Below are 24,133 nucleotides of genomic sequence, written 5' to 3' on the forward strand. Positions count from 1 at the left end.
GTCCCCCTGCCTCAGCTTCACAGGGCACTGAGATTACAGGCATATGCCATTTTGCCTGGCTAAGTTTCATGTGGGGAGGCGGGGAGGGTGAGTGAGTGAGTGTGTGTGTGTGTGTGTGTGTGTGTGTGTGTGTGTGTGTGCGCGTGCGCGTGTGCGTGTGTGTGATCTGTAATTATTCAAGCCTTCCCATCACAGTGCTCCCCTGTTGAATTAGGGAAGTTCTGTGGAAGGCAAGCTGCTATTCCCTGGCATGGCCCTCTGCTCTCATCACCCTCTACCCATTGTTCCCCATTTTCAATGTCCCCGATCCTGTACTTCCCAACATGTTGCCTGCTCAGTAGGCATTTATAAATAACTGTTGATTTGAATCAGAAACCATGGTTCGGAAATCACCTCATTAAGGGCCAAAGGATTACGTTTGATTAGGAAATCAGAGTTTCAGAAAATGAGGACACGATCCGTTACCAGCCGTGGCTCCCTTTCTCACTCAGAACATATTCCTCTAATACTGGAACACCCTATGACTGTATTTATTTTTTGTGTGCCTGTAAGATTATTCATGTTGTGTTTTTATGTCTCCCACCTCCTTTCTACATTTTATTATATTAAAGTATAGGGACCAAATTGGACACAACATTCTCAGTATCATTTGATAATTATTTTGCCAATTCATTCTTTTATTTATTTACTTATTTTTAAATTCTGGGGGAAACAAGGTAAGATTCTATTTAGAGTGATTGGAAAAGTACTGTGAGATAGTCTTCAAAACTACAGGCAGCAGCATCCTGATGTGAGGAGGGCCACTGAGAGCTAAGTCCATTTTGGAAGTGCTGCTCCTTGGAGCTTGCCTGGGACAGAGGTGTGAGCACTTTGGCTGTGTTGCCTGACTGCCGAGAGAACATTAGCATACATGGGGTTGATGCAGCCGCTGGAGGATATGCTGACAGGAAAGACCGGCCATGGAGGTCTGTGGTGCAAAGAGCCAGCTGTGTGCTGTGCTGTGGCAGTGACAGAGAAAGCAGAGGTGGAACCCCCTCCCCCAACCCCCAGTTGTTCAGGCCTAAAGTGTTTGCCAGCGAAAATACTCAAGCTGGGAAATGATTAACATTTGGTCCTGGTATTGCTTACGCAGTGGCTGAGAAAAGTTATCAAGAACACCGAGTAAACTCGGGCTCAAAGATTCTTAAAGCTGCATAAGGCTTGTCATAAGGTTGTGTGTGGGAATAGACATGGGCTTTGTTAGTATAACGTGGGTAGGTAGAAAGGGTCTGTCTTTGATCCAGTTGTGCCTGCCTGCTCCTCTGGTCATGGTGCTAGCTCAAGGATCACTGTGTCAGTAGAGCTGGCCCTGGTGGTGTGGGAGTGGGTGAGCCGGCCCAAGGGCATGAGAGCAGGAGAACCGGCCCTGCTCCTTGCTGTCTGCTGCAGTGGGTGAGCTAGCTGGGGCAGTGCTGGAGAGCTTGCCCTGGTGGTGTCGATGAGGGGAAGCTGGCAAGCTGACCCACCCAGGTACCACCTAGGTCCAGAACCACCGCTATGCGTTGCCCACCCCCACAACATCCACCTTATCTATGAACTGCTGGAGCATGTGAAGGGGTAGGAGCTGCAGACTCAAAGCTACAGGATCTCCATGACACAAGGCAGCAACAGGTGATCCAAGAGGAGTCCCAGTGAGGGCCCAGCATCGAGAGTGTAGCAGAAGCCTGGGGCCTTGAGCCAGATCAATGACTCATTATAATAAACACAAGTAAAGATGTATGGACTAAAGGGTATACTGTGTGTCTCACTGTGTCACACCACAGCTTCTACACCAAGAATTTTTTTTTGTATCTTAGTTTTTGTTTTTATTTTAAATTTTATTTTATTTTGGGGCTGGGACATTGCAAGAGAAGAGAGAGGATGTGAAAGGATGGGGAGATGAATGGGATTGGGATGCATGATGTGAAATCCACAAATAAAAAAAAGTAAAAAAACCAAAACAAAACAAAAAACCTCTAGGTATAAGTGGCATGGCTCTGAACACTGTAAAAATACCTGTTTCTGGTGACAGCTTGTGTGTGTGTGTGTGTGTGTGTGTGTGTGTGTGTGTGTGTGTGTCTAAGAAGCAGGGATTTTCAGGGCATGAAGACTCTCACACATGAGCCCTCAGTGTGGCTCTTCTCAGCTTAATCTAGACCTGAAGAAACTGGCCAGCAGCTGGGCGAGCTTGGAGTTGGGGACAGCAGAATTTCACTGGAACTGAAATAACACTCAAGTTTGTTATTCCCATGGGTGCTTACTTCTATTGTGCAGGGGCTGAGCCTTGGGAGACCCCTAGTGAGGGGACTGCTGATTTGAGTGGATGTTTGTGGCATGGGCTCTTGATTGGGAGAGTTCACCCTTCTGGTCCTGTATTGGGGTAAGGGGAATAGCCAGTGCCATCTAGGGCTTCCTTTAATGAAATGATTCTTGGCTTTTTCAGAAGCTGAAGGCGCTGAAGTCCTACAGTATGACTGAGTCCCACCTTGGGTCTCTGCGGGATGAGGAGTCAGAGGAGCGACTCAAGCAGGCCCAGGAGCTCCAGGCCCTTCGAGAGAAGATGGAGGTTCAGGTGAGCTGATGGATGCCCTTCTCTCCAGAGCAAGCCAAGAATCTAGCTGTCCTCACTGAGGCCTCGGTTTTGCCTTGTGGACTCAGTGAAGTTGAGAGATATCACAGCTTTATAATTTCAGGTTTTGTTCAGTATGAAAGCGCTGAATATGCTTCCCAGGCAAGGCTGGTGATGTGTTAGTCATCATATTTACCTGATATGTACAAATATATGCAAACACAGGTGGTTTGTTTTTTTTTTTGACATCTTTGCCCAACCTTTGTTCTGACACAGTTGAAAACAATTCAGAAAGTATGACAGTGTCCTGGGATGTGAAGATATTTGTAACAAGTCTGTGGTGTAGTAGTAAATGCTTAGGTATCAACTCAGAGCCAAAAATACCACTTGCCAGTTTCTGTGGTGTGCAGACTCCTAACCACTATCACTATGAGGCCACTGAATGGAGCTGGGAAGATTTGTACCCAGTTTACTCTGGTCACCACTGGGAGAACCTTGCTCAAGTCCAGGCAGTGGAGGTCGGTAACAGCTCTAAGGCCACAGCAGGGGCAGTCAGCCACAGCCCAACATGAGCTCCTGTGTCTGCTCTCCAAGGTGGTTGAGAAAGCTGAAGTCTGTTTGCAGAAAGATGCTGCTTGGATGACATCTTTCAGAGTTTCTATTGCTGTGAAGAGACATCGTGACCAGCAACTCTTATGAAGGAAAACATCTAATTGGGGCGGCTTACAGTTTCAGAGGTTTAGTACATTATTGTCAAGGTGGGAAGCATGGTGGCATGCAGGCAGATGTGGTACTGCAGAAGGAGCTGAGAGATCTACATCTGGAACTGCAGGCAGAAGGAAGAGACAGTGAGACACTAGGCCTAGCTTGAGCTTCTGAGACCTCAAAGCCCACCCTGCAGTGATGTACTTCCTCCAACAAGCCACACCTCCTAACAGTGCCACTCCCTATGTATGTGCCATTTTTATTCAAACCACCACAGATGTTTTCCTAGTTAGCTTTCTATTGCTGTGTTAAACATCATGACCAAAAGTATCTTGGGGAGGAAAGAGGATTGTTTGGCTTACACTTCCATGTCACAGTACATCATCAAGGGAAACCAAGTCAGGGACCTAGAGGAAGAACACTGCTTACTGACATGCTATTCTCAAGGCTTGTTCCAGGACCACCTCAGGGATGACACTGCCCACAGTGGGCTGGGCCCTTCCACATCAATCTATTGGTGGTATTTTATTTGTACTGAAATGTGATTTTAATGGTATGTTAATAAATAAAGTTGCCCGGGGGTCAGAGCTATTAGAGCCATAGCAAAAGCTGGGCGGTGGTGGCGCACGCCTTTAATCCCAGCACTTGGTAGGCAGAGCTAGGTAGATCTCTGTGTGGTCAAGGATACAGCCAGCAGTGGAGACACACGCCTTTAATCTCAATACCATAGAAGTGACAAGGCAGTCATGTGGTTGGTTTTACAATTAATGAGAAGGCAGAACAGAAAGTCTATATAAAGACAGACAGGAAGTAGCTCTCTTTTGGAGAGGTCTCTTGGCTTAAGAGGCTAGCTGCAGCAGGCGGGTAAGGCTCTTAGCTCAGATCTCTTGGCTTTCTTCTTTGCATTGGTTCTGTGTTTCTTATTTAATAAGATGGTTGGTTACATCTACATCAATCATCAATTAAGAAAATACCTCACAGGCTTGCCTACAAGCCAGTCTGGTGGGGACATTTTCTCCATTGAGGTTCCCTCTTCCCAGATGACTCTAGCTTGTGTTAAGTAGACAAAATCAAAACAAAACCAGACCCAAAAAACTCTAACCAACAAAGATGGTTCATAGATTTTTATATCATAAAAGGTCATTGTTCCTGGGGAAATATCTTGGTCAGTAAAATGCCCACAATGCCAGCATGAGGACCTTAATTTAGATCCCCAATGCCCACATAAACGACAGGAACAGCATGCATCTAAAACCTCAGAGCTAGGGGACAGAGACAGGCAGATTCTGGGACTCACAGCTCACTGCTCAATCAGTCTAACTAATTGGTTTAGCAAGAGACCCTGTCTCAAAAATAAGAACCTGGCCTCCACACACATGCAAGCATACCTGTACACACACGTATACACACATAACACACACACAGACTTTCTTTTCCAATGAACTTGAACTCTGTTCATATTGTTCCCTTTCTTTTTTGGCCCCTCTCTTTTCTTTCACCTTTTGAGACAGGGTCTTATATAGCCTGGACTGACTTCTATTTGCTGTGTGTCTGAGAAGGACCCTAACCTTGAGCTCCTGACCTTTCTGTTTCCAGCTTTCAACTGCTGGAGTTATAGCCTTGAGCCACTGCCCTGGCCTTGCTTTTACTTGTGAAAGTTAATCCAGCCTTTTGTTATTTCGTTATTTTTCTCCTCAGTCTTCTACTGGTCTTTCAACTTCTCTTTATTGTTGTCTGGCCATAAAAAAGTAAAGTTTCTCTGGTAAAAGTTATCAAATGATCAGCTTTTTAAAAAGAGTCATTTTTATTTGTATTACTATGGATGTGTGTGTCTCCGTGTGTATGCATATATGTGTGAAGGTGTCTTTGGGAGCTAGGAGAGGGCATTGGATCCCCTGGAGCTGGAGTTACAAGCAGTTGTAAGCCACCTGATGTAGGTGCTGGGACCTGAACTCAGGTCCCCTGCAAGAGCAGCGAGCTCCCTTGACTGCCGGACTTCTCTACAACCTCTCTGTCTGTCCTTTATTGTTGTGCCTACTCTGAGAGTTAAAAAGAAAATATTCCTTTGTTTTCTTGAGTCATTCTATGGCCTTAATTATTACTGTTATTATTTTATTTTGCTGTCTTGATTTTTATGTGTAATTATCTGATCTGTCTACAGTTGATTTTGGCGTAAAACAGGCATCCAAGCTTTTTTTTTTTTTTTTCTGGTCAGTTAGCTGTTTGTTCAAACACCAGTAGTCAATAACCCAGGCCCCCATTCTCTCTCCCACCAAGTTTCCATTTCCCCCCAAATTGGTTTAGTTTCTCTATTCTATTCCACTCGTCTTTCTGTCTAACCAGGAGCCAGTACTTTTTACTCCTGATAGTTTTATAGTTTGTATTTATTACTACCTAGAGGGCTCCATTTAACAAAGCTATTACTCTTTTCCAGAAAACAGAATGGAAGAGAAAAATGAAGGCACTCCATGAAGAGCGGGCAGCCGAGAGGAGAGAGGTAGCTGTTGTTTGGTAGCAAGAGAGTTTGGTTTCCCATGACTTCTCCCTATGCAGCATCCTCCTCCCCCTCCCATTCTCTAGAACTGGTTGTCAGGTGTATTGTTGCAGATACTGTTCATGGCTGCCAGTCTACTTTAATATACAGATGGAGTCATCTGCCTATTCAGCAGATTCTTTAGCCATGTTCCGAACCCCATGCATCCTATACTAAGTGGTCCCTGTTTCAGGCCCTCTTGTGTTCTGAGACTCTGATGAGTTATCAGTCACATCATTCATGTGTGGACTCTTTGAAAACCTCCATGTCCAGGGAGAACCAGGTAGAGCAGACCCCGGTGATAGTTCAGAGGGAGTCTAGTGAAGGGCTCACATACTGAGCCCCGAGCACAGATAGCAACATACCTTCTTCGTAGATTGAGGAGGAAGTGAGTTAACTTTCTCAGGTTCTGCTGGCCACGGCCCTGGAGATGCCATGACTCGTGGCAGAGCTTGGCCCATGGGGGACACTTGCTCCTACTGCCTTGCAGGGTGACCCAGTTCCCATGTGATGGTTTGATTTCATTCTCTAGAATTCCTTTACACAAATACTAATAAATAGCCTCATTTACTACTCTCTTGTCAGAGGTGGCATGGCAACACATTTTCCTCACTTCTTGTTTTTATCTGAAAAGAAATTTGATGATTTTTGAGTGGTCTTTTTTTCTTACCTGCATGTCCTCAGTAGGTGACTACATCTGACAGAGAATCTTCTTTCATGATTTTTTTTTTTTTTTTTTTTTTTTTTTTTTTTTTTTTTGGTTTTTCGAGACAGGGTTTCTCTGTGTAGTTTTGGTGCCTGTCCTGGATCTCACGCTGTAGACCAGGCTGGCCTCGAACTCACAGAGATCCTCCTGGCTCTGCCTCCCAAGTGCTGGGATTAAAGGCATGGGCCACCACCGCCTGACATTCCATGATCCTTGAGGCCTACATTCCATTTTCTCTTCTCATTTCTTCTCTGGCACAGCTCAAAAATGTACCCAAACTGGAAGGCAGCTACAGTTGTTTGAAAGCCACCTGCACAGTCTAGAAATCCAGTTTGGCCTTAGGCGAGACCTGCCACCAACATTTGGCCGTAGGGACTCGCCCTTCTCACTTGGGGTACTTGGGTTCTTACAGACATCTGACTGCCCAACCTTCCTGTGCCCACCAGATGCGGGAAGAGAATGAGAGGCTCCATGCCACCCTGTCTCAGGATCAGAAGAAGGCAGCTGCCCAGTCTCAGCGCCATATCAATGCCCTCCGTGCCCAGCTTCAAGAACAAGCCAGGCTTATCGCGTCCCAGGAGGAGACGGTAGGTCGGTCCTTTCCTTAGTCACTGCCCACAGCTGCCTGGCCTCTTCTCTGTGAGGATGGCTTTGGATCCTTCTGAGTTCATACTGTTGGCGTCATTAGGCTCCTGAAGGGGAGTGAAGAGGGGCACAAGGTTATGAGGCTACAGTCACCTCCCTCGCAGTGGCAAATGCCTCACTCTATCGCCAGAGACCACATAAGATGCCAGGTTGGCACTTTGCATGTTACCTCATGGAAACCTCAAACAGCCCTTCAAGATAGACCCCACTTTCTCCCCACCTTTATTTGATGGATGATGAAATAGACTTGCTTAAGTCTGCACAGGGTTTTCTGTAAGTGGCGGGTGACGTCTGACTCTAGCTGGGCTGTGGGACACAGCTGTGCTCCTTATAGTATATTCACAGATGTGACTTATTAGCCAGCCCGCTTTCCATAAAGGAACAGCTTCGGAGGAGGCTTTCTAATAAGCCAGCGAGATAAAAGTTGCTGGGTCTCTGAGCACCTACTAAAGCTGGGTCCTGTGGCTCTTTACCCGTTCTTGGTAATTCTCCCCCACCCCCAGCCTGCACTCAGCTCCCCTTTGGAAGTCCAGGTCTGTGGGAAAGCTGTCCCTATCTCCTCTATGCCCCACCCGGGGCCTCAGGTTCCTGTTTTCCACAGAGCCCTGGAGTTATTGCCACAGTCCAATCCCTTCCTCGTACCCCTTGTTAGCTGTACTTTTCTGCTTTCTAGCCACATTATGTCAGTCACTGTGCCCACCTGTCATGTGACAAAACTTTTCCTGGGAGACACAGCACGCACATCTACTCACCCCAGATAGGGAACCCATGACAGACTGAAGTACAGATACCACCCAAGTCCAACTTGTTGATCTATGAGTTCTATTAGGATTACTTATAGGAATATGGGGGAGGGGTCACTTACAGGAGCAGTTACAAGATAGTGTCAAAGCCCCAACCATCACAGTCAAATTTGATGGACGAAGTTGATAAAAAGGCCCCTTCCCAAGGCATTTCAAAAGAATTATTTTTTCTGTGTGTGTGTGTGTGTGTGTGTGTGTGTGTGTGTGTGTGTGTGTGAGAGAGAGAGAGAGAGAGAGAGAGCGCACACATGTACACTCCAGCACACATGCAGAGCTCAGAGGACTGCCCCGTGAAGTCCATTCTTCCTTATACCTTCATGTAGATTCACGAATCTGAAGCAGGTCACCAGGCTTGGGCAGCAAGTGCCTTTATCTGCTGAGCCATCTCACCAGCCCCAGGCTTTGGAGACATATTATCGCTTAAAGCTGTGTCAGTGAGCAAATAGAACTTTAAAGGAACTGGGAAAGAGCATAATTTTTAAGGAGGATTCTTCATTTAAAAAAAAAAGATTTTATTTTATGTGAATGATGTTTTGCCTGTGTGTGTGTATTGTACCATGTGTGTGTCTGGTGTCCTTGGAGGTCAGAAGAGGCTGGGTGGAGGGGGGTTCCCTGTTCCTGGAATTATAGAAGGTTATGAGCCAGAGGCTGCTGGGAACTGAGTCTGGGCCCTTTGCAAGAACAGCAAGTGCTCTTAACTGCTCCTTCATCTCTCCGGCTCCGCATAATTGGTTTTCCAGTTGCTGGAGTAGGCAGGTAAGGAGAAGCAGTTGGGGATCAGTATTGGATGAGAACTACAGCAGTACATGATCCAGTAGGTGCTAGAAACCCGAGCTGAAGCAGAAGAGAGGGTGCACCACATAGGTAAACGGTGTCTCACAGCCCAAGGCGGAGAAGCAGCTGAGTTCGTGAATGAAATGGAACCGGGACTTGAGTGTGGACGGTAGTTTTCCTCTTTAGTGTTTCTCTCTTCTGAGTTTGTGAATGAAATGGAACCGGGACTTGAGTGTGGACGGTAGTTTTCCTCTTTAGCATTTCTCTCTTCTAAAAGTGTTTCCTTTATTCAGAAGCCAACGTGCTTCTTACTGGTCCCATGTGACAACACAGACAAACCAGGAAACCAAAAACAGTTGGCCACTAGCACTCTTGACCCTTTGCTAATTCAGAACTCTCCATCCAAACATGGACAGGCAGCTATTACTGTGGTCTGAGGTCATGTGGACCATATTCGGCTGCTCAGTCTGCAGCCTGTGAAAGAGGAGGGAAAAGGCCCTTGTTGGGAAAGGGGTGCTGAGCAGATTTGCCAGTGCCTGGGTCAGGTCTCCAGGCAGGGATGCTGTCTGGCCTCTGTGTTCCCATGAGCCCTCAGCTCAGCTGGCTGCACCCCTGGTTAGAATTTCTTTTCCTGGCTGTCTTACATCAATTTTATCTCCATACCAACTGTACTCCTGTCCCACTCTGCTTCCGTGGGCTCCTCCTCTGAGGGAACAGCCCTCTGAAGACGGCATTCTGGTCTCCCATGCCCGAGAAAGCTGAGCAGGCTGCCATCCAGGACTACTAGCAACCGCTCTTCCTTGGTGTGGTGTCTTTCCACAATGCACGGTGGGAGATGAGATGTGCTTGGGGCCAGGTAGTGAGTCATTCTAGTTCCTAGTGGGTGGCATGCCAACAGTGGCTGCCCTTTCTTCCCTGTTCTGGGCAGGTCTGATGTTCAGAGCAGAGTCCCTTCAGTGTCCTCTGCTGGCTGTAACCTGCTCTATCCCAACTTTTGCAGATCCAGACATTGTCCCTCAGGAAGACGGAGGGTAAGTCTGCAGTGGGTGGTTAGGATCAGTCTTTGGGGTTGTCCTGGGCTCTTTGCCTTTCATCCCCAGGTGATTCATGGGTAGAAGACTGGTGATAGCAGTCCATGGGACATGGACTGTGATGTCAGGCTGTCCAGCTGGATAAGGAAGAGGGCCTATGGGAGAGAGGGCATCTGTGCTGAAGGCGTTCCATCAGCTGCCAGAGACTCATGCCTGGCTTGGTTTTTCTCTAGCGGGAGGGAAGGAGTGAGGTTCTTGGGCATGGTGTTGATAGAATTGGGCCATTGAGTAGTCTTTCTAACTCACCGTGTCCGTGGCACGCCATTAATAACGACTGTGTGCCATGCCGCATACTTACAGTTCATCATCTCATCATGTTGTGATTTAATGTGGGACGGGTATCATCACTCCGTTTTCCACATAAGAAAACTGAGGCTTAGTGAGGTTCAGAGACTTGTCAGCTCATGCACAGCTATCGGAGGCAGAACTGGGCTGTGAGTCTGATGTTCCTGCCTCCAGTGTCTGTGTTTGTGACCGTTTCCTCCACCCTGCCCCTCTGGGAAAGGTGAGTCTATGGAGGGCTTGCCCTCACAGGCCAGTACTCCCCTGGGGTGACTCCCCTGGGGTGCTACACCTTTCTTTGAGTCAGGGGTGGGCTGCAGGGTTCTGGTGCCACTAATTGTTCTGTCTTCTCAGAAGTCCAAGAGTTGCCAAAGGCTGTTGTGGACACAGAGGAGGAGGACTCTTCTGAGGAAGGTGGGTCTCTCTGTCTCTCTGTCTCTCTCTCTCTCTGTCTCTGTCTCTCTCTGTCTCTCTCTCTCTGTCTGTCTCTCCATCACTGCAGAGATTGACTGCTCTCTTCTCCTTTTATGTTAACCGTAATCTGGATACGTGAAGCTATGGTGGAAGGGAACTAAGGACACATGATAGATATTTCTTAAGCTCTGTGTATGCACCAGGTATCTTGTTTAAAGGTGCTAACATGCAGTCTGCAGGGCCACTGAGTCACAAGGCTACAGGAGGCCGAGCCAGTGCCTGCCTGGCTTCTGACTCAGGTCCTGCCCCTGTGCCGGCCCCACTGCCTCTCACCTGGTGCTGGTCCCTGGAGGGGAGCTCACTGCACTGGCCTTCAGATGGTCTCTGCTGCTGTCCTCCATGTGAAGGAGCTGTAGGTAGATCATGAAGAACCCAAAGTAACAAGACTGACAAGGGGCCTAGAGAGGAAACTTGAAGGGATGATCTTGTCTGCTCTTTAATCTGGATCAGAACAGAACCAGATTCAGTGGTAGGAGAGTTCAGTGGTGGGAGAGGGTATCAGGTGGAGGCCGGGCTAAGGCTGGAGCTGGTCTGGAATCCGGGACCAGCATGGAGTCCAGGGAACAAGTTGTTTCCAAAGTTTAATTCAATTCCAAAAGCAATGGGTTGACTTCAGGACTGACTGAGCCTAGATCTGGGAGGTCTAGGCTGGCAGGGGATGGGGGAGTAGAAGCTGGGTGGCGTGGCTGAGACAGTGACAAGCAGAAGGAAAAATGTGTCATCTTCTGGCCCAGGGGTGGACAGGTGGGAGTGGCCTGCTTTGGACTGGGGTTACTGGCAGGTACAGCATGGCTCTCAGGGTCACTGGCAGGTACAGGGATGGCGGACTCAGGGGAGCACTGACCTTGCTTACTGTCTCCCGCTGCAGAGCTACAGGAGTCCCATGATGAGCAGCGGAAGGTGTTAGCAGCTCTGAGGCAAAACCCCACTTGGCTGAAGCAGTTCCGGCCCATCCTGGAGGACACCCTGGAAGAGAAGCTGGAAGGCATGGGGATAAAGAGGGTCAGTTCCTGGGCCACTGTTGAGTTATCATTTGATTATGTGTTTAAAGACAGGGTCTTGCTGTGCAGCTCGGGCTGGCCTTGAACTCACACCAATCCTACTGCCTCAGCCTCCAGGGTGCTGGACTTAACATAGTGCGCCACTACACCGGGCTCAGGGGTACTGTTTATAGGCTGAGACCTATAATGAAGACAAAAAATGTTCTCTCCCAGAGAGGCGATTGTTCGTTCTTTACCTTGCAGACTCATTCATTTCTTCCTGTGCTTGTTGCTGTCTGGGGACAGCTTCGGTCACCTCTTGGCAGAAGAGAGGTCTCTGCTTTCCTCCAAGTCCTCATCTTGACCCTCTCAATGTTCTCCGCTCATTGGTTAATTTTTTCCCTGTGTCTCTAACCAAATCTCCAACAGAGGGCATTTAGCTGGCTGAGTCTGGTCTATGGGCCAGTCCTGTTTGCATAAACCTCTCTCTCTAAGTCCACTGTCTATGTATGGAACATGTGGCTGTTCCCAGATGTGCACAGATAGAGCCTGAATGCATCTATTAGTAAATAAAGGCCCATCATGTTATCAAAGTAGCCAAGCATCATAGCATTGAACATACTATTTGCATTTCAGTGAGTGAGATTAGAGAAACAAGCAAAACAAACTCAGACAGCTAGGTTGAGTTTTATAAAAATTCCCATCGAGATTGGCCTGTCTTCAGCTGCTATCCTATTCCGGTCCCGTGTTCAGTTTTGACTTAAGAATGTCTAATTTTGGTAAATCTTCGTCTAGCATTCGGATGCCTCCCAAACCTTTTCCTGGGCTCTGGGTGGGTGAGTGGCAGAAGCCTAAGAAACTTCTAGTAGTGTGCATTGGTTTTGAAGTTCAGTTTTCCAAACACTGTTCATCAGGGAGAACATGGTAGTACCAGGAGGCACAAAATGACGTAGGCTGTGCTCTCACCTGGTCACTCAGTAGGACTTTGGGAAAGTGCGTCCCCATCCAAGTCCCTTATGGTGTGAGGTGGGTTGACTTGTGCTGTAGCCCTTCGCCTCGTCCTGTGTTGTGCCTTGTGATAGAGTTCCTAAACTCTGAATTCACACACTTGCTGCAATGTGAAGCCCACCTTCTCTGTTTCCCAGTCACCCCCTCCAACATGATAGGCTCCCCCAGAGTACCCCCACGTCAGGAGCTTTAGGGAAGGGAGGAGGGAGCCTGTGTATGCAAAGGTGAACTTTTGTCTCCTCTAGGGCACAAAGGGAATTTCAGCTCAGACTCTCCGACATCTGGAGTCCCTGCTGAGAAGCCAAAGGGAGCAGACAGCCAGAAGCTTTCGTGAGTTTTGGCGTCTGAGGGAAAAACTCAATAAGGAAGTGACCGGCAGAGTGAAGGAGAGATGGGAGAGCACGGCTGTAGTATCCCAGCCAGATGGCCAGCCTCCAGGTAAGCGAGGACAGCCGTGCTTTGAGACCATGAGAGGAGTATTCCATCCTGGCTGGGGTATTTGCACAGGAGGAAGGAGCTGCCCCTGCCTCCCATGGGGATGCTTTTCTGACCAATAGAGCCTGTGGAATCCTCAAGGGTAAATGAGAAAGACTCTTTGGAAGAAACAGAGTCAGAGGTGGAGTTGGGTTGACACACTTGTGATTTGGGTAGAAGATTAAAGGATGCCTTCATGTCCTTTCCTAAGTCGTGGATGCATATGGCCAGAAGGATGCCAACCCTGTCTCATGTCCAGCAGATCAGGGTTGAGCTCTTCTTGCAAATAAAGTTTGTCAAATGCAGCCTGCATATCTCTGGGGGACACTAGAGATGATTTTAGTTGGTACATGGACCATTTATTTTACAACTTATTTTTTCTTTTTCTTCACATGAATTGGGGGCGAGAATCCTAGCATACAATCATATGAGGTAGTAGAATTATTTCTTGTATAAGTATAAAGCAGGTATTTTATGTGAAAAGTGCAGTTGTTTAATATAAAATGTTAAAGAGATAATAGGACACAGGTAGTATAAGAATATGGTAAAAATTATGTGATTATCTGAGAGACCCCATCCTAGGTCAACTTTCTGATCTTAAAGTTTCTAAAGATAGGACAGTTCTTGGTCTTGCTGACGTCTCTGACAGACAGGTGACTTTCCTGCTTGGGTCTAAACTTGCATTCCTTTGCTCATTTGCCCAAATATCTCTAACTTAGTGTAGTATCTGCTTCGCCTGACTTTGTCCCAGGACCTGCCCTGTCACAGGAGAAAGCAGAGGGGGACTGGGAGATGTGAGCCAGCCAGCCAGACACAGGAGTGCTGTACATTCAGGAGAGGGTGGAGAAAGCAGGGGGGACTTGGAGATGTGAGCCAGCCATCTGGATACAGGAGTGCTGGATGCTCAGGAGAGGGAGGAGGAAGCAGGGGGGATTGGGAGATGTGAGTCAGCCAGCCGGACACAGGAGTGCTGGACGCTCAGGATGGGGAGGAAAGGGATTTGGAGAGAAAGAATGGAAAAATGTCCTCAGACTTCTGGCTTTCAGGGGAAAGGAAGGATGTCTTGCTTCTTGTGGGTACCACTTTTCCCTATTGCTGTCATCAGAAAACCAGGGGAGAGCCTCCCCTTTTCCCATTGCCCCTTCCCTAGCTTTGGGGTTCAAGTCATTTACTGAGATGAGAGATCCATTTTCATGACACTTTGTAGACCTTTCCTTCCTGCTCTGAGTCCCCTTATCTTCACATTCCCCACAAGCCCTTTGCCAGTGCTCACCTGTCTGCTTAGAGTCCAAACAGTTCTTAACCTGTCGGTCACGACCCCTTGGGGGGAGGGTTCGAACTACCTTTTCACAGGGGTTGCAGATCAGATATCCTGCATATCAGGTATTTATATTATAATTCATAACAGTAGCAAAATTATAGTTATGAAGTACCAATGAGATAATTTTATGGTTGGAGCTCACCACAACATGAGGAACTGTATGAGGAAGGTTGAGAACCATTGACTTAGACCATGCCTCTTGTTCTGGAGCTTGCTGCGGGACGCAGTGGCAGATGGACAACCAGCCAGGTGTGTTCCTGTCACTTTGTTCCATGGAGCTGAGGGCAAGTTCCTCCATAGCTCCACATGTCTGTAAAGCAGGAAAATGACACTGTTTGATGGTGGGCTGGGGACTAGCGGGGAGGGGCGGCGGTGGGCAACAGATGTATGCGAAGAGCCTGCATGAGCGTCTAGTACACAGTAGCTGTAAGCTAGTATTTCCTCTCTGCAGGCTTATTTTGGCTTTCCCCCTTTCTTCATCTTACCCCTTCTCACTTAGGAATAAACGAATTCTCTGAGAGCAGTGTATCACAAACGTTTTTGACCTTGAGCTACTACAGTAAGAAGCCCTTCTCGGTGAACCCAGTGCTAGGTGTAAGTTTCATGGAAAGCACTTACTCTAGCTTCCTGTGATGCATTTTCTCTCCAATTCACGTTCCATGAATAAACATCGCAGGGCCCCTTGTTTCCTAATGTGAACAGGGATGGTACCTAACTGCCTGTCTTGGGCACAGCAGCCTTGCCTGCGAATTGAAAAGTCCCGGCGGCTCTTGGTAGTCATGTAGTCTTGCAGCGACCTCTGGTGGCAGCAGAGTTTTCCTGCAGGCTTTCTCCCATTCAAGGTTCTGAGTAGTTAAGGTTGTGACCAAAGTCAGCCTGAGTCTACAGACTGACTTCTCTGGTCTTCTGTAATGATGGTGTGACCTGGAGACTGAATACTCTCCCAGTCGCTAATGAAACTGGAGCTTTGTCGTAGCAGAGGGACTCAGGATATAGGGCAGCTGCCAACTGTGTTTGGCTTGATCATCTCTGGTGTTAGACTTTCCTCTATTTCAGGACTACAGGCCCAGCATTGGCATGTTCTGCAAGTCATTCCTTTCTGTGTTCCTAGTCAGAAGCCAGCCGATCACACTGGCCACAAGGGAGGTCCGGCCAAAGACCAGGACCTTGAATGTGGCGCTGCCATCCAAGCCAGCCCAGCCTTCTACGCCAACTCTTCAGAGCCACAGCAGCCATGGCCCTGGCCTCACCCAGGTGTCCACCCCCATTCCACGCCCCCGAGTGCATGGACCCTCCAGTACCCCTGTGTCCCCTGGGCCCGGGCTGAGGTGAGCTCTGGACTTTGCCCTCTTGTAGGGTCTGAGGTAATGGCCTCTGGCCTCAGGAAGCCTGTCCTAGACCCTCACAGAGCTCTGCATTACAAGGGAGGGACGGGGACAGACATGAATATAGAAGGTACCTCAGGTAGTGTTCAACCGGAGCTTCTGAGAAGAGACTGGGGATCCTTCACTCACAGTCCAGGCAGACCTCCCCTCCCCTTCCCATCTCTTCCTCCAACCCCTGCCTACAGTGGAAGGGTAGGGCCTCAGGTTCCCTGGGCTTTATCCTCTGCCTGAGAGAGGGAGCCAGGGCTGGCTGGGGGCAAACCAAAAAGCCAAAGTCTGGCTTTTGAATTTTTCTTTCTGACCCCTGTTCCCTTCATTTCATCTCGCAGCAGCACCCCCCCTTTTAGTTCTGAAGAGGAGCCAGAAGAAGACATTGTGCAGCAAGTGTCTCTTCAGCCCCCCAAAGTTCTTTCCAGATCTGCGCCCCAGCCGGAGGACAACTGGGGCTGGTCTGATTCTGAGACCTCGGAGGAGAGTGCCCAGCCCTCTGGCAAGGGCCCCGGTGGACTGGCTTCCTCAGGTGAGTCCTTCTCCGGCCTCAGTTTCTCTGGGCCCTGGAAAACCCTTCAGCTTCTTCTAGGGAGTTCTGATTCGGTATATCTTCGTCATCTCAGAAATGCCAGGCAGAAGCTAGACCTGGGCGAGGGCCATTTTGCCCCTTGCTTTTGTCACGGAGTTGTCTAAATGTTGGAAGTTTGGGGGGCTCCCCCACTCCTTTTGTTTAGTAGAGAACACCATCTAAGGAATAGATCCCTTGGGGGCTATATGGGAGAAACAGAAGGTAGCTGGAAGCCCTGAGTATGTCTCCACCAACAGCCTTTGGACAGCAGCAGCATTTTATCTGTGTAGAAAGGTTCTTTGGCGGTTTTATCAGTGATAGGCAGGGATGCAACTTGTTGATGTAAAGGGCTTTATAGACACTTAAGCTAAGGCTTCTGGTAATTGGAGTGAATTATTCTTAAAACTTACCATGCTCTATCTCGTAGGTCATTATAATGATGAGTTGAACATTTCTCTTCTCAAAGTAGTGGCGTCTGCTCCTAGCCATTCAAGTCCCCTTATAAAACTGCCAACAGAAGCAAGGCCTCTGCCTTAGGTTGTGTTTCTTAGCTCAGGCTGAGCTGGAGCTAAGTGTGGGTATGTGCAAGTGAGTGCAGATCCTGTGGAGGCCAGAAGAGGGCGTTAGATCCCTTGAAGCCTGGAGTTACAGGTGGTTGTGAGCTGACTGATAGTAATCAAACTCAGGTCCTCTGCAAATGAGGTAGACAGCTTAACCGCTGAGCCATCTTTCCAGCCCCAATAAACACAATGATCAATCATTCAAGGGCTGTTGCAGCTCTAAAAGTCTGCCAAGAGCCTTAGCATTTGAGTCCAGAGAGCTGTGTGATGTTCATGCTGTGCTTCTCCATCGTGTTGGTTTACCGTGAGTCGGGGCCCATTGATGATCTGAGTTACTGATTAACCCCTGCTTCCTGCATGGAATTCATAGGAAATTGTGCCTCTGATACTAATATTTGATCTCTGTGTTTTGATACTAATATTTCATCTCTGTGTTTGTCTGTGGGTGGAGGTGTTGAAGGAAAACAGAGGAGTCACTTTACTGTGACTAAAATACCAAGAACTAACCCAACCTTAAAGGGAGGAAGTATTTATTTTGGTGCATGGTTTCCCAGATACCAGTCCATCCTTGTAGGGGGTCTGTGGAGCAGATCACACCCTGGCAGACTAGAATCTAGAGAAAGGGATACAGGAAAAAGGGCAGTAACCTATTTCTTCCAAGTGGGTCCCACCTTCTACCTTTCCCCACACCTCCAGTCACCCCAGCATGAATCTATCAAAGGATCAATCCACCGATTAGATTAGAGCCCTCGTGACCTAATTGCCTTTGATAATGTCTCACAGACACACCTGAGGTGTGCTCTGCTAATTCCCTCAACCATTTCCAGTGCAATCAAGTTGATAAGATTAACCACCACACGTCGCCTGACTGTACATTAATTTTTGTAGTTCATGAATTAAACAGAAGGCCCCCTCAGATTCATTCGGGACAGTTCCACCAGCAGCCTGTCATAAGTCGAGTCAGCAGTTACATTAAAAAGACATTTATGTATATTAATATATATATATATATATATATATATATATGTTTATTTATTTAAATTATCAAGGCATTCTAAGCTGCTTATAACCAGGCTAGTATTAGCCTGGACCTTCTCTGTGTCCTTTTCCCTCTTTGGGGGAGGGGAGGTGCTAATCCTGTCTTCTTCCTCTTGATTCTCCTCCACTCCATTTGTCTACATTGGGGTCTAGATACAGTCCAAAAGGATGAAGCATTCATTTTTCAGGCCTGCCCCACTGACATGGCTACTTGCCCCCTTCCAGGAACACTGGTGCAGTCAATGGTCAAAAACCTTGAGAAACAGCTTGAAACTCCAGCAAAGAAGCCGTCCGGAGGGGTCAGTGTGTTCTTAAGGCCCAACACTGCCCTACAGAGGTCTTCCACACCAGCAAGGAAGTCTCAGGTAGGATGCGTGAAGATGGCCCTACATTCCGCAGAGAGCCAGCTCCGAATTTGGGGTGAAGGTTGGGACAAGACTGAGCAAGTACGAGCTTGGACATGTCCCGAGAAGGACATTGCATGTGACATTGTCTCATTTGTCCCTATCAATGTGGAAAGAAGAGCACTTTGGATTTTTTTCTCTGCCCATGTTAATGTTAAGAAGCCCTTAGATTCATTTAGATAAGTACTTTCTGAGGAGATGTATTTTCTTGTCTCCTGCTGCTGTGAGCCTCCTGTCATAGCTATCTTCCAGTGCGGTCCCTTCCATGCTGGGCCCCTCCCCAGCCCTGACTTCACAGAAGACCCCAACAGAAGGCTGGATAGAAAGCACTATCTGCCATCAGAGTGGTGCCACATGGCACATCAGATGGGGAAACACAGACATCTCTTTGCTCCATCTCTTCGAGGAGGTGGATGCCTCACCACTGCACATCTCGGTGGCCTGGCCTCCCTTAGGCTGTAGCTGCAGTGGAATTTGCAGACGTGGCCCTCACATGAGTGGCAGACTCTTCGCCACCTTCTCCCTCCATCGGGGAATAAGTGCCACGTTCTGTTATTTTCTAGGGCAGGAGAATAAATTATACTTTTCATTTCGCTCCTGTCAACTGAAGAGGTCCATTTGGAGATGATGAGGATGTTGCCCTAAGCAACAGTAGTGGCAGTGAGCAGTTGTCTTCTTAGTGCTGCCGATGGAACCTGGGGCCTCCACTTGCTAAGCAGGCACTGTCACTGAGCAGTCCCGTTCGTTCCTCACTTGTGTTTTGTAGTAGCAGCTCTGCCTCCCTTTTCTCATCACATGGTATGCTTGGCTTATCTTGGCGTTTATGCAAAGTGCTCCAAGCTCTCCTGTTCTCCATTGAGAAAGAGCACCATAGTCTAAAATAGACAGAGATGCCGTCTAGGCCCTGGACGGTATCTTCTTACATGCCAGGATGGAATGGCCTATGTCAAAGGCCAGGCAGCCAGCAGAGGCGCTGAAAGCCCTGGGTGGGAACTTCTGGCCTGGGCTATTACTGTGGTCTGGATGTAGCCTGACCTTCCAGCAGACTTTAGTTTTGCCATTGGCTGCAGCTCAGGCCTATTCCAGTGTGTCCGGTTGCTCCCCATCTCCTCTCAAGTTCAGTGTTTACCAGGCAGCTCTCAGCACCAGTCTGCGAGGAAGAGTTCTTTCGACTAAGGTGCATTCATCTCAAGAGCTTCAAAAGTTAAAGGCCCCGGGCTTCCAGTTTTGTCAATGCGAGGAGTTAAAAATCTGCGTCTAATATTACCCTCGTCTGTAGCTAGAGTTTTCCTGCCTGGCCCACAGTCAGGACAAATCTCTCTCACCTGCCAGTCCCACAGCCACTCAGACCCGACCAGCCAATCCTGCCTAGCCACTGGCCAATCAGTGATTTATTTATTGACCAATCAGAGTAATTTGACATACAGACCATCCCACAGCACTTCCCCTTTTCTTTTCTTTTCTTTTTTTTCAAAAAGGAAGGTTTTAACATTAACAAAGTAAAATTACATATAATTTGGGAATTTGGACGTAGCTTCTCTTACTACTTCCAGCTGGAGGGGGGCGCTGTATCTTATGGGGACACAAAGAAAATTTTAGAATTATGGAATAGTCCATGAGGCTGTATTGTCTGAGCCTTCAAACCAGTTGCCTTCAAACCATTCTGGATGTTGGATCATCTGGGCCATGGTGTCATCAGAGACCTTTCAGGGAGTCTTGGCTGGTCAAACCTGATGTATCTTAAACTGGAACAAATCCATAGCCTCTGGTTTTCTGTGGGAACAAAAGCAGAGTCTCCTTTCCAAAGCAACATATCCTTACATCCAAATTTTGAAGTCAAGGTATCTTTAAAATATACATTTTGGCATAACTCAACAGCTTTTACAATCAAATGTTTTCTGCAGTTAAAAATCCCAAAACAACACAATCCAGATTCTCTGTGTAATATTCATCTTCACATGGCTTATTTTTTATATTAATTTTATTGTCTCTTTAAAGACTTTATTTTTTAAAACTATGTATTTGTTTCTATAACTGTATGTATCACCTTTTTTGTCTCTTTCAAGCCTACGTATATTTTACACACATTGTAAACTATTACATCTGAATCTGTCTTATTGTGAAATCTATTGTTTTAAACTGCAGCAGCTGTGGCTGCTGGCTCCGCTTCCCAACATGGCAGTTTACCGCCAGCTCTGGGAGCTATCGTGGGTCTATGCTTTTATCCAAGCAGCGTGTAGCCCAGAAACCTCTTTTTTTTGTTTTGTACTCGCAAAGTCTAAATCCACCATGTAGCTTAATGTGCCACTTGCAGAGGCCTCATTCCCGCCATACTGCAGGTCGAGCATATACGCTAGGAACCCACCAGTAGCTCAAACCGGCAGCTGCCGCTCATTTGAGAGAGACAATTAGGAACTGTTTTTAGCTCCGTTTTAGAATCTTTTTTCTCAGTTTTCAGGTGGAAACTCTTGCCACCACGTTGGACGCCATTTGTAACTAGAGTTTTCCTGCCTGGCCCACAGTCAGGACAAATCTCTCTCACCTGCCAGTCCCACAGCCGCTCAGACCCGACCAGCCAATCCTGCCTAGCCACTGGCCAATCAGTGATTTATTTATTGACCAATCAGAGTAATTTGACATACAGACCATCCCACAGCACTTGTCTACCTTTTTATCACATACTGTGTTGGTTTCATCATGGAGCGCGTGTAACCATCTCCAAGCTCTCCCTCTCCTCTGTTGTGAGTGGGCACTAGTAGTCTAATGCAGACAGACGATGCTGTGAACACGCAGGCGGCCCAGGTTTCAGTGCAAACGTGAGCAACCAGATCTACACGTAAATCTCTCCAGGGTGCTTGCCTTGGCCTCAGCAGGATGCCAGACCTGTTTCAACCACTGTGGCCCCGAGTCTCTGGAGCAGGTTTTCAGAGGCAGGGAGCTTGGAGGGCAGGACCAGGAGTCACCTCTCCCCATTGCTTTACTCGGAAGAATCACTTTCCCCCATTTCTATCTTGGATGCTGCTAAACTCTCTGTCATCCTCCTGCATTTATCAAAATCAATTTTTCTTCTCTTCTTTTACCTCTGCAGCTTTCTGAGGATGAGAGTGACTTGGAGATCTCATCCTTGGAAGATCTCTCCCAGGACCTGGACCAGAGAGCAATGCCAAAGCCTTTGTCTCGATCAAAGCTCCCAGGAAAGTTTGATGCCAGCCCTTGGAGTTCTGGCCGACCTAGGGTTCCTGGCTGGTGATTCTGCTGTGGTTGCCAGAGGGCTTAGCCTCTTTGCCTGGCTGGGCTCACCCCAACAGAAGAGGCTGTTAGGCCTGTTGCTCCCACCAGCAGCCAAGAAATCTTTCCCTCGAAGAGAAGCAGAGCAGGAGACAGACCTCTATGCATTCTCCCTCTAAGGACTGCTACCTCAGAGGGCCGGGGTCCTGCTGCTACCCCAAGAGGCTGGGTCCTGGAACGGTGTCTTGTGTAAATGTGAGAAGGATTATAACAGGACCTCCGAGTGTTTCTTCCATGATTCCCATGTCCAGCCCAGACTTAAAGGAGTTGCTGTTTCTCAGCCTTTTGTAATTTGCAGGTCACCATGGAGATGGGTCCGGAGTCATCAGTTACCTACTCTGGGCTGGACTGTCTCGCCTTTTACCACTGAGTTGGGGTGCAGACAGAGGTAGATGGTGTGAAGTGTCTGCTGCCAGGGCCAAGCACGGTAATCTAGTGTTAGATATTAGAGTTAGGAGAGCATGGGAGAGGCTGCCTGTTCTCATTTCATTTCTGTGATGAAACCCTGACCAAAAGCAGCTTAGAGGAAGAAAGGCTTTGTTGGGTTTACAATTCCAGGTCACAGCCTGTCGTTGAGGGGGGCAAAGGCTGGAACTTGAGGGTAGGCCTGTTTGCTCTTCCACATAGCATTACCTCTGACCAAAGAATTCGCTTCACAGCCAAAGAAGCAGAGCAGGAACCATGGAGGGGACTGCTTGCTAACTGGCTCACAGCTGTATATACTCAGCTAGCTTTTATATACAGTTCAGGACCACCTGCCTAGGGATGGTGCTGCTCACAGTGGCTGGGTTCTCCTATGTCCATGAACAAAGTTTTTCACAGACATCATCCTAAAAGCATTTCCTCTACTGAGGGTCTCCTCTTGGACAATTCTCAGTTGATATTTAGAACTAACCAGGACACCATTCAACCCAGACCAGGATGACCTTGGAGAAGTTCCCAGAGCTGTTACACCTGGTGGAGCTTGTTCATGGCCAAGAAGAAAGAGCAATTTGGATGAAGCCTCTTGTTCCCATAGAACCTACCACCAATTTAATTTTTGAGACCATTTCTGACATTGAGTTTTTATATGTAGTTTTTTTATGACTGGATTTCTTTTGGAGGGGGGAGTTGAGTTTTTTTTGAGACAGAGTTTCTCTGTAGCCCTGGCTGTCCTAGAACTCTCTATAGAGCAGACTGGCCTGGACCTCAGCGATCTGCTTGCTTTTGCTTCCTGAGTGCTGAGATCAAAGGTGTGTATGGTGGCATATGGCTTAGACTGTCTTTCTCTCTCTCTCTCTCTCTCTCTCTCTCTCTCTCTCCCTCTCTCTCTCTCTCTCTCTTTCTTTCTTTCTTTCTTTTTGTGGTTTTTCGAGACAGGGTTCCTCCATGTAGTTTTGGTGCCTGTCCTGGATCTCGCTCTGTAGACCAGGCTGGCCTCGAACTCACAGAGATCCGCCTGGCTCTGCCTCCTGAGTGCTGGGATTAAAGGCGTGTGCCACCACTGTCTGGCTGACTGTATTTCTTTTAGTGTGAAAGTATTTATTTATTATAGGGAACATTTAAATACAGGATGGTGTTTGTACCTCTCTGTCATACTTTATTATTTTTTCAAGCTTTGTGGATTGAGGGTGGTGAAGAGGGAATGAAGCAGCTTCCACCTCAGTAGTGCCGGGTTAGTGTTGGGGACATTATTTTAAGGTGTATTACTTTTGTTCCTGTTGCATCTGTTTAACTCTGTGAACCTGTGTTACTGTGCCTGTCTAACACACCTGATGGTCTAATAAAGAACTGAACAGCCAATAGCAAGGCAGGAGAGAGAGAGAGAGAGATGTTGGGGCTGGTGGGCAGAGAGGATAAATAGAAGGAGAAAGCTGGGAAGAGAAAATTAAAAAGGAGGAGCCAGAGAAGGAGGAGGACTCCAGGGGCCAGTCACCCAGCTACACAACCAACAAACCACGGAGTAGGAGTAAGATTTACAGAAGTAAGAGAACAGGAAAAGCCCAGAGGGAAAAGGTAGACTGGATAATTTAACGTTAAGGAAAGCTGACTAGAAACTAAGTCAAGCTAAGGCCAGGCATTCATAATTAAGAATAAGCCTCCATATGTGATTTGGGTGGTGGCCCCCCCAAAAGAATAAAAAACATACAACAACAGTTTAGGGCCTTTGGGTGCAGTGATCAAGCTGTAACAAGCCAGCCAGTTTTACTGAGGTACTTTCCCTGGGCAAAGTAAAGGTGGCAGAAATGGGATCTGGCAGGGATGCAAAGTGGAAGAAAGGAAGAGGCATATCTTAGTCAGCAATCTGTTGCTGTGAAGAGACACCATGACCACAGCGACTCTAAAAGGGAAAGCATTGAATTGGGGCTGGCTTACAGTTTCAGAGGTTTAGTTCCCTATCATTGTGGTGGGGAGCATGGGCGTGCCAGGCAGACGTGGTAAAGGTAGCAGGAAGAGAGAGACACTGCACGGCTCAGGCTTCTGAAACTTCAAAGCCCACCCACAGTGAAACACATTCTCCAACAAGGCCACATCTG

The 24,133-nt window shown here is 47.7% G+C and overlaps 1 protein-coding gene across 5 annotated transcripts in view; it reads left to right on the forward strand.

The window, feature by feature from the left end:
* The window catches only part of Dzip1l (DAZ interacting zinc finger protein 1 like), a 42,425-nt gene extending 19,244 nt beyond the window's left edge, over positions 1 to 23,181 (forward strand). For 2 of the 5 annotated variants that reach the window (XM_052718080.1, XM_052718087.1), the window contains exons 7-17: positions 2,462 to 2,590; positions 5,727 to 5,789; positions 6,978 to 7,118; positions 9,754 to 9,784; positions 10,481 to 10,540; positions 11,469 to 11,602; positions 12,834 to 13,026; positions 15,495 to 15,711; positions 16,098 to 16,288; positions 18,151 to 18,290; positions 21,418 to 23,181. In XM_052718080.1, the coding sequence (XP_052574040.1) occupies positions 2,462 to 2,590; positions 5,727 to 5,789; positions 6,978 to 7,118; positions 9,754 to 9,784; positions 10,481 to 10,540; positions 11,469 to 11,602; positions 12,834 to 13,026; positions 15,495 to 15,711; positions 16,098 to 16,288; positions 18,151 to 18,290; positions 21,418 to 21,579 (1,461 nt within the window). In that variant the 3' untranslated portion in view covers positions 21,580 to 23,181. Of the gene's footprint in view, positions 1 to 2,461; positions 2,591 to 5,726; positions 5,790 to 6,977; positions 7,119 to 9,753; positions 9,785 to 10,480; positions 10,541 to 11,468; positions 11,603 to 12,833; positions 13,027 to 15,494; positions 15,712 to 16,097; positions 16,289 to 18,150; positions 18,291 to 21,417 lie in introns of those variants that run through there. The other 3 variants (XM_052718094.1, XM_052718102.1, XM_052718111.1) reach the window with 3 other exon arrangements.
* Positions 23,182 to 24,133: the final 952 nt, after the last annotated feature.

The sequence above is a fragment of the Peromyscus californicus genome, unplaced genomic scaffold (assembly GCF_007827085.1).
Source record: "Peromyscus californicus insignis strain IS unplaced genomic scaffold, ASM782708v3 Scaffold_11__1_contigs__length_118956290, whole genome shotgun sequence".
In the NCBI taxonomy this organism is placed as follows: Eukaryota; Metazoa; Chordata; class Mammalia; order Rodentia; family Cricetidae; genus Peromyscus; species Peromyscus californicus.